This window comes from Arctopsyche grandis, chromosome 11 (assembly GCF_051622035.1).
Source record: "Arctopsyche grandis isolate Sample6627 chromosome 11, ASM5162203v2, whole genome shotgun sequence".
NCBI lineage: Eukaryota > Metazoa > Arthropoda > Insecta > Trichoptera > Hydropsychidae > Arctopsyche > Arctopsyche grandis.
The window spans coordinates 9,147,849-9,158,107 of NC_135365.1; the positions used below are offsets into that span (position 1 = coordinate 9,147,849).

The 10,259-nt window shown below is 32.7% G+C and overlaps 1 protein-coding gene across 1 annotated transcript; it reads right to left on the reverse strand.

The window, feature by feature from the left end:
• Positions 1-7,926: 7,926 nt before the first annotated feature.
• LOC143918551 (uncharacterized) lies at positions 7,927-9,067 on the reverse strand. Its single transcript, XM_077440491.1, has 2 exons — positions 8,820-9,067; positions 7,927-8,366 (listed from the first exon to the last, which is right to left on the reverse strand). Exons 1-2 carry the CDS (start codon positions 9,013-9,015, stop codon positions 7,927-7,929), a joined length of 636 nt encoding a protein of 211 aa, XP_077296617.1. The 5' UTR covers positions 9,016-9,067.
• Positions 9,068-10,259: the final 1,192 nt, after the last annotated feature.

Sequence of the window (10,259 nt, forward strand, 5' to 3'; positions counted from 1 at the left end):
TCCAATATCTAGTAATAAATAGACATCAGATGTTCACTGGGGCAATGGCAAATAACAATATATCAAAAAAGTTTGCAAAAAAGGCTTTTCTACGAATTCAACAATAGCAAAACCATCATGCCCTAATAAGGTTAAACACACAGTGGTGAATGTGGGACGTGTGTGTTTTTTTAGATAGTTTTAAAGATATAGAAAAAATGTCGCGTTCATGGAATGCGTACAAGGTATAGTACTTTCAAATCGTCCAAAAAAGACCCCCTGGGTGTGTTCAGTAAAATTGTATCCTTGTATTTATCCTTGCTTGACAGCGATCGATAACGGTTTTAAGAAATGTAAGAGAACTTGTCGACGTTCGACATACCACATCCCGCGCTGTGTGATTTCGTCCTTAACGTATTAAATAACTATGTAACTACAATACAACTATCCTTACGGTTGATAAATCATTATATAGGTACAAAACGCTTCACCTGGGACCACATGACGTAATCGTTATAAACTAGATACATATTTACACTTTGTGTAAAATTTTATAAGGATAAAGTTCTAGTGAATATCATTTTGACAACTTTGATAAGTGACAGAAGTCTTTTTTTTATATAATATTAGTATTGTGCCCGTTGATGTTTCAACGAGCTATTTTGTAAAATAATTAATACATAAACTACACTCGAGGCTATTGTCTCTAGCAGTTTCATCATGCACAGCCCTTGTGGTCAATTCACATAATTATCTCATTCCATTCCCGCGTGATCGCCGGACCGTCATTCAAATATATAATTTAAAATTTGTATTTCAGAGAAACTTTTCATTAAGTCGTTTGGTTCTCCAGCTTCTACGTGGTAATACGTCATGCCCGTCGTTGCTGTAACAGTTGGTACTTATGTGCCTAGTAATTATGTGCATGGTAGACATCATCATTTGATGACTGCACCTCATGTCCGCACAGTACTTTATCGGATGGCTCCTATTCCAAGAGCTATCCGACTTCTCAATGAAATCGTTGCTACTGTGCCTGAATATCATATTTTCCATCTCATTAAGCGTAGATTATCGGAGATTATTTAAAACTATCTGTCTGGTAGCCTGCACTCATCATTATTTTTATAACTGTATATGAGTGGAATTTGAATATTTTCTCTTTGCAGGAATATTTTGTATTTACGGTTGGTTCTTATACAATGTATTCTTATGTAATTAGTGCTGACTGTATGTAGATATTCCATACTATGTATGTATTCTGTTTATTTAATATTTTTACTTTATCTACTATTATTATAATGCTATTGTTTTTATTATAAATGTATTTGTCTGTATGTATATATTTTTTTTTTCTCTTTTCCGTTATATTTTCGACCATTGTGACGCATTAAAGATTCCTGTAATGCCACAATGGTCTAAACTTAAATATAATAAAATAATAAAAACTTTTTTAATACTGTAATAATAATATTATTACGTATTCACATTACAGTATCATTCAATCCACTGAACTAGTATAATAAAATTAGGTTTGTTGTTTTTGACTTCTTTAACAAAAACCACTTTCAGCTGTTTTTGAGAAATCTATTTACATAGAAATTATTATAAGTAAAAAAAACGTTATCATAACCGTTTCTAAACATTTTTTTTACCAAATACGATAGGAAAAAAATATATCTAATATTTACATATCACTTATGGATAAATTCGTAAACACACCAACAGTTATCTACATATGTTTTTTTTTTTACACGGCGCCAAAATGTTTTTATGCGATATTATTTTCGTTGTTTACTGATATTATTATACATAAATAACCAGGCGGATTTCGCACTGTCCTAATTTATTTCATTTTAATAACAGAAAATTCAAAATTTAATCAACTCCGTATATTAAGTAATTGGGTAAGCGTCGACATTGTCGTAAATAACAGAGCTACATAAATTTTTACACATTACTGTTACTTTTAGAGTCGAAATGTTAAACTGATAAAAAACCGGGTTTGTGAATCCTGAATTTCGACCTTTTTTATTTTCTTGGCGCGGTGTAAAACGAAAATGTGAATATTTTAGCATGTGGTCGATAAGAGAATCTTGTTTTTCGTAAAAAAAAAATAATGTAATTATGTATTATTCGTGTTGAATTTTGATGCTTCGGCTGATTAACCTTTCTACATAGTAACGAAGTTGGTCGTTCATTTGAATAGAGATTGAGAGAGAGAGAGAGAGAGAGAGAGAGAGAGAGAGAGAGAGAGAGAGAGAGATAGAGAGAGAGCTAAAAAGATAGGTTCGTTCAATCGGGCTAATCAATCAAACGACCGATGAAAAAATAATGATCATTATCCTCGGGGTCGGTCGGGTCGGAAACAAAACACAAAAAGGCCCCAATCATTAAAATTTGGAGAATAACTGAGAAGATGTCGAAACAAAAGGAGAGAATGAACGCGCCAATTAGGCGTCTCCTCTTGATTGCCGATCAAAAGAGAACATTTTTTTATTATATAATTTTAAATGATCACAATTCCGACGTAAAATAATAACATATTCGAAATTGCATTTCTGTATAATTATATACATATAAAAAGTTTATTATAACTAAAATTTCGAAACGATCGAATTACTTCGAATACGTCCGAAATTCGCATTATACGTCGTTTCTTTTGAACAATTTAAAATTGAATCTTTCAGAGCTGTAAAGCGTTCCGAATCCATTAGGGAACTTTTCGAATATAATAAGTATAGCAATTACATTATATTATAATCGCTTTCACTTTCGCTAGCAAACGTTCGCCTGTATCTTTAATTATATCGCCACATCTGCTTTTTCATCGTTATTACTCTTGAATAAAACCAGAATAATGCCATCAATTCAACCAGACACTATTCCAGGGGCTCTTAACCAATAGTTCAGGGAAACCCAACAGAGATGAAAAAATCAACTTACATATGTATATTATATGTAAGCCAACTGGGGATTGCAATTTACCGTCACATTTCATAAATCGGTAAACGCTAAATGATTTTTCCTACTAGCGGTGTACCGTAAATGAAAAAAGCTTGTTTTCATGAATTAGATCTAAACAATATGTGATTACTTTTCCTAAAAACGATAACTTATATTGAATCGTAAATAATTAAAAATAAATCTCAGGTGAATAATGTCATGTAAATGCATTTATGTAAATTCGTAACAATAAATAAATTTAATATTTATTTTTAACCAACCATATTTATTTATTTAAAGATGGTACCATTTGAAAGTTTCTTAATCTTAATTGAAATAACCATCTGATCACATTTATTACGGTTTGGTTTGTCTGTGTTGCCAGTGAATTCATCAATTGCAATTGCAGACAACCTAATCCATAATACGCTATTTGCATCGATTTTAATGTAATATTGTGCAATTAAATGCATGCATATGTACATAATTTGCGACAAAACAGTTTAAACCATACATATTTATGTATTTTTAATTTAAATTTTAAAACTTCGAACTTCCTGATGATCGCAATAATTAATCTATTCATTTGTATATATGTACATATATAGGTACATTTGTACTTAAATATATAGATTAATCTGAAAAGCTTAAAGACCCCTGTACTATTCCGAGAGTTATGTATATATCTAAGTATATGTTGAAATATATAATATGTACAAAATATATATATATATATAAAAAATATATATATATATTTTTATATATATATAATTTATATATATATATATATATATATATATATATATATATATATATTTTATATATTTATATATATATATATATATATATTTTATATATATATAATATATATATATAAAAAATGTAACTTTTTTTTCGGAATTTGTGGCCGCGTAATAATTCGTGCGGAAATTTTTACCAATTTTATCGTACCGTTAAACGTGTCGAATTTTTGTAAACGTGCAAGAGAAAATTGTGTAATTTAATTTGAATATTCGTATGTATGTATTTATTTACATCTGTCGATATAAATGCGGATTTTGCTGAGGGTAATTAAGTCCCCGCCCAGGGATTTGAATCCTGGCAGCCGAACATTATTTTCGCTAAGCTGGCAGGTGTGCATTTTATCATTATTAATTAATGTCACGTCACTCGATGTGGACGAGCCATTACAGACTACGTACGAAGGGGGGGGGTTATGTGAAAATGACTGATTACGAAAAGGCTTAAGTACATACATACAATACAATGCTATTCAAAAATGGACGGTCAAATTTTCCGTGGAATAAAAAAACGACACATGTTGATGTTTTTTTAAACCCAAACTTATACATATGCTATGCGGCTCTCGTTTAATTAATTCAATGTATCAATTATGTAGTTGGAAAAACCATTTAATAATTTTAAAAAATGTTAATTATGTAAAAAAAAACTTTCGACTCGTCAACATCTGATTATGCAATTCAACCATAATTAACTATTACATATATGTATATCTATGTATGTATAGATGTGTTCAAAAATGAATTTTTATATGTTTTATTGTTTGTTCCCAATGCAAATGCACAGTTTTCAACTTCGATGTGTGAATTAAAGTCATCAAATTCAATATGTGAATTAAAGGGTGTTTTTAGAGGTATAGTACTTTTAAAATGAAATAAAACACATACAAATCACGGTAATGGTCATGGTATTGGCTTTATTGAAAGATAATGATATACCATTAGTGTTTACATATTTCAATATCGGGCTGGTTCGAACAAAGCGACTACTTTTTCTAGCAGCTGGGTTTGTATATCAGCAATAACGCGGTGAAGGCTTCCAAGTCGTCCATCGTCTCTAGTTTATCGGCGTAGACTAGCGACTTCACAAATCCGGAATATGCATATGTCCCTACAGAAAGTAATTCAAATGTCTTAAATCACAAGATCTTACAGGCCAATTCACAACCTTAGAATGGACGTAGCGCACGATAAGTTTCGCCTATTGAACGACGGTTTTCGAAATAAATTTGCACAATTTGCAAGCGTCGTTCTGGCAAATGTCTATTCATGGTGAAATGGCAAACCAAATTACGCACAGATAAGCTGTCAGCTGTCAAATTGGCTGTCGTTGGAAAAAGTTTTGTCAATTCAAAAAACAAACCTCTAAAAAAAACACTCTCTATTTAATGAAACATTAACTTAAACAAGAGACAGATTTTAGAACAGCTATGGAATCGAAGAGCTTACTATAATAACGCCAGATATGTGTGCTTGTATTTTTATACACAGATGTATACGTTTCTAAACCGACAATCTTTGTCAATAAGCCACTCATATTGTACTCGTATAGTTTTATATTCTATTGATACCACATATTTGTGGGGTATGCACAAATGAGTCACGAGTTCACTACAGTCAGTCGGCTTGTGAACTTTGCCCGTTATGATACATTTTCTCATTTTTGGCCTATATTTACAAGCTTTTTATTAATTTCACTGTGTAGGTGGCGCAGTATTTGATTCTAATTTTGAACCATTTACAATCTTCCGATCGCTTTTATATTTGAACGATATACGGAGTTAGCTCTAATTGAAGTAAGCAAATGTCTCCAAACTCTCCAACATAACGATATAATAATTTAAGCATTAGCAAACTCATCAGAATCGATTTCAGATCGACATGGACAACTCGCTATCAAATGCGCCTGCTCGCCGCACCTACTACAGAGCTTCAAAGGTTACATACATATTTGAATAGTTATAACTAGTCACCGGACCCAGAAGGTGCCGCGTATTGTTCAAAGGTTGTAAATGCATTGTTAAAGGTTTGCCGAACCTTTTTTACAAAGGATTTACAACAATGTAAGAATGTATAGCACTGTGACTATCCTACCTCTAGTTATAACTAACTGGTCTTCGGCGATGGAGCGTGATTTTGGAACAAAAAATGGGAGTTTTGGGGCTATTTTCCAGGAAAGACGGCAAACTACAAAATGAGAGAAAAAAAAGGTTCACTATAAAAATGAACAATGGTGCGCAGGGTCGCGCCGAAGCTTAGTTATAACTAAAGAGCGAACCCAGAGCGCGCTGTTCATTGTTCACATGTTGTAAATGCATTGTTAAAGGTTTGCCGAACCTTTTTTGCAAAGCATTTACAATAATGGAACAATAGACGGCGCGCTTCCGGTCCTACCTCTAGTTATAACCATAGGCCGGCGCGGCCTTGCGCGCCATTGTTCATTTTTATGGTGAACATTCTTTTTGGCTCTCTAGCTTTGTAGTTTGCCCTGTTTCCTGGAAAATAGCCCCAAAACGCCCTCTTTCCTTGAAAAAGTACGATCCACAGCCGAAGACTAGTTATAACAGTTGCTTTTTTCACACTATTTCATGTTAATATTATATTACTAAAAGCTTTCAGACTTTCTCATATACATTTTTAATTCAGTAATAGATTATGTATGATCAAAATTTTACATCATCTTTTCAATATTCACTAAACGTCACTAAAAGAAGAAATAAGATTCCCTAAGATATTTCGGATAAAATTACATGACAAGATGATCGATCCGAATGGCATTTCACTTCGATCGTACTATACAGATCCGAGGATAGGAGTGTGTCCGAAATTAATGTCGACTCGTGACATGTACTGAAATCACGACTTTCCCGACGATGCGTGCCGAAAATGGCACTCAATCGGACTGGCGATAAAGCGCGCGTGACACACGCGTCACGCTCGCCGAATTTATATATCGTCATAAAAGTCATAAAGTATGTGTGCAAGCCGTGAAAGCGTTCGTTTCTGCACTCGATATCCTGCCGGTCTCGATTTTATTCCACTCGATCCTGCTAAAATTTTCTGGTCGAATGCAATTTGGAATTTCAGTCAAGTGGAAAGTTTCTGCCCGGACCATTGTATTTACATATATAAGTATATACATACATATGTACGTATGTACATAAGTGAATGATAAATCAGGCTATTTATAGTTGGACTTTCCAGTCGATAATACGTGAAATTTCAGCTAAATTAGTTTTATTTATTGCTCCGAATTTAAAAGATTGCTTTGCTATTAATAGGAAAAAACGAAATTTGCTTGGTGTGTGTTTTTAAATACATAAATTTACATATGTATATACTTAGGATTTCTTTCAGAAATGAAAATCAGTGGTTGGCGTATTATGCTATCAACTGAGGGGTCGTGGGTTCGATCCATGGCCCGGTGTTGCTTGCTAGATCTTAGATATATATGACTCCAGCTCGTTCGCTTTCTATTAGAGTTTCCCAATTTATAAGTTTATAATAATAATGTTATATATGTATGTATGTATATTAAGTACATATGAACAAATTTGGCTAAAGGTGTCGCTTCGGGGCAAAACCAGTATTGGTGCCATGGTAAAAATATAATAATAATAACATGTATTTATGTGTTTTGCATAGAAAAGTATGAAGATTTAAAAAAATCAGTGTTACAAGTATGTATTAGAAGTTCATAAGAATGCAGGAGATAGAGTCGTGAACATAAGCTCATTTGTATGTGGACGGCCAGGCGAGCATTCGGGAATGTAATGAGCGAATGATGTGAACCACAAAGACATGCTGAAACTGTAGCGACAATAGCCTCGGGTGTGTTTTATGTATCAATTCCTTGTCAAAATCATGCGTTGAAATTTCAACGGGCACAACACTTTCTATCTTTCTTTAGTTTAATTTGTAATCTTAATTTATGAGACTTGTGCACATACATTTTCCGCATTGACTGTAAATCACCAGGCATATGAATTGTGTAGTATTGTTACATTTTAAAAGGGAGATTAATAAAAAAACTAGAAGTAATTCACATAAATTTATATTTTTATTTTATTCTTATTTATTACATAATATATGTAATCATATGAAATGCTTTTTTATTTCTAATGCACCTATACTAAAAAACTTTTTTTTAATTCTTATTTTTAGAATAAATTTCTAAAAAAATTAAAACAAGATCCTGCCACTAGGATTGCTTTGCTGTGTGCAGGGCGTTTAAAATTTCTATTCTGGCATAATGTTTTTGATCCTCGTTCAGATTTTTAAACATTGGAACTAACATTTGAGCAAACTTTCTATCTTCGTCAAGTTCATCTTTTTTTTGTTTATTTAGTATCTCAACCAAAGTGTCTCCACGTGGTTTTATCTTTGGCAAAAATGCTTTCTTATAACGTCGGAAAGCATCTACTCCAACTTTTTCTGTTTCTGCGTCAATTTTCTGTATTTCTGTTTCCACAGGTCCTTCAGAAGTACTACTGGTGGGTTGTTCTTGAGTATATGGGATTAAAAAGCTTAATTCCTTGTAGTGGACGTACTTCCTTTTTGATTGACCATATGTTCGTTGTCTAGTAAGCTCCTTTGTAAAACAATCTTTCAGATTTCTCCATTTTTTTTGAACTTCTTTTCCTATAATAAGACAGGACTTATTCAAACAGAAATGCTTATTTAACATTACGCTTCAAATTCTAACTACACGATCGACGAACGAGCCAGTACAGGCGCAGACACACAGAATGGTAAACGGCTTCTACTTACTTTTTATATAATTTTGCACATGTAAAAAACTCTAGCACGCCCAATATATGCCATCGCAATCCAGACCAAAACTCACTCCCTGGAGTGTTTTCGGTAATATTTTATTACAATGATAACGGTGATTCCTATATTTGAAAAAATATAGGAGAAACGAGTCGAAATAATAAGATAGTACGAATTAATAATGACATGAGGATACACCCATCACTGCTGGAGTAAGCTAGTCATGCCATGCCGTATGATTCAATGTTTCTGCGCCTACACTAAATACATTGCACATTCGCCAAAGTGTTCGACAAACTTAAAAAACACATTTGTACATACCTAAAACTTCTTTTTCATCGTCCGAAAATCCATTCCAATTAAGTACGACGTTCGTGCAAACTTCGACCCACAGCTTTTCTTTAAGACTCCGATTATAGAATTGATTCGATTTCCTGTCGTATAAATTGGGTCGCTTTTTCACTTCCAGAATCAAATGATCAATGTCCAAAACATTATTAAAATCGATTTCAGACATGATTTGACGCCATTCAAATCACCGAACCAAATGCAATTGCAGCAAAATGCACAAGTAATGTATCCAAGTAGACGTACGTGCCAATCCACGCAAAACCCAGAGCGTACTGACGGTCGTCTGCCCTCAAATATATTATTTACATGTATTTTTTTTACACATTTAGTACTCGGCAATGCAACTTTGTAAATTTTATTGACTTGGGTACGTGTGTTTCGGCTTGTGAACCGCTGGGGTCGCTATTTGCACAACTTGATATGACCAATGGCAAGTGGCGAGACATTGTCGGTCTTGGAAAGACCGACAATGTCTCGACTATATATTTTATCAACCTTTCCCGAGGGTACGTAATGGCTCGTTTAAATATTAATATTCGGAAAAACATTACTATCATCATCTTTGATCTTCCCCTACCTTCAGATCTTGTTGATTTTCATCACATCAAATCCAGTTAACAAAAATCTGGTTGAGGAGCTTGATTCCCTCGCAAAAGGCGACGAAAGCATCAATTTGGAACGTGCCACAGGAGAAAAGAATGTACCTGGGTTGGCAGGGAACATTTAAGATCAATTCTGCAAGAATTTGAGGATTACTCACCAAACCAACCAATAACTTATAGAAATGTGAATGAATTATGAATATTTGAGCTTTTTTCCAACTATATTATATACTCTAGAATTAAATTCAGAGAATACTGTAAATACTACTACTGGGTCCAACGGCTTTGTCGCCTTTCCCAAGTATTATTAAATAAATAAAATAAAAAAATACTAAGAAGAAAAATAATGTGTATCAGCGATTATTGATTTTTTTGATTTTTAAATGCTTTTTATTATTACTGAATTATATTCACAATACATATTATATCTATTTTAATAGCTACTGATCATTTTATATTTTACGATTTTATTTTATTTTTGTTAGTAATTATAGTATTTTATTATCCAATATACAGCATAATAGGAAAAAGAGCTCAATAACCTATTTACAATTCTTATAAATGCTCATAATACATCTTGTACATAATATTTATTAAATACTCTCTAAAGTCGATGATCTAAAGCAGATTTTGTTTATGTTATCTAATCAGCGATTATAGTATTTAGACCTAAAATGTATTGTAAACATAATTAGTTAGTTAGTAATTAGTAGACCTAAGATGTAAACATAATTTATGACCAATAAAATTCTGTAAAAGTATACAACAGTGTATTCTATCATAGATAATAATGAAAGCTCGCATTGTA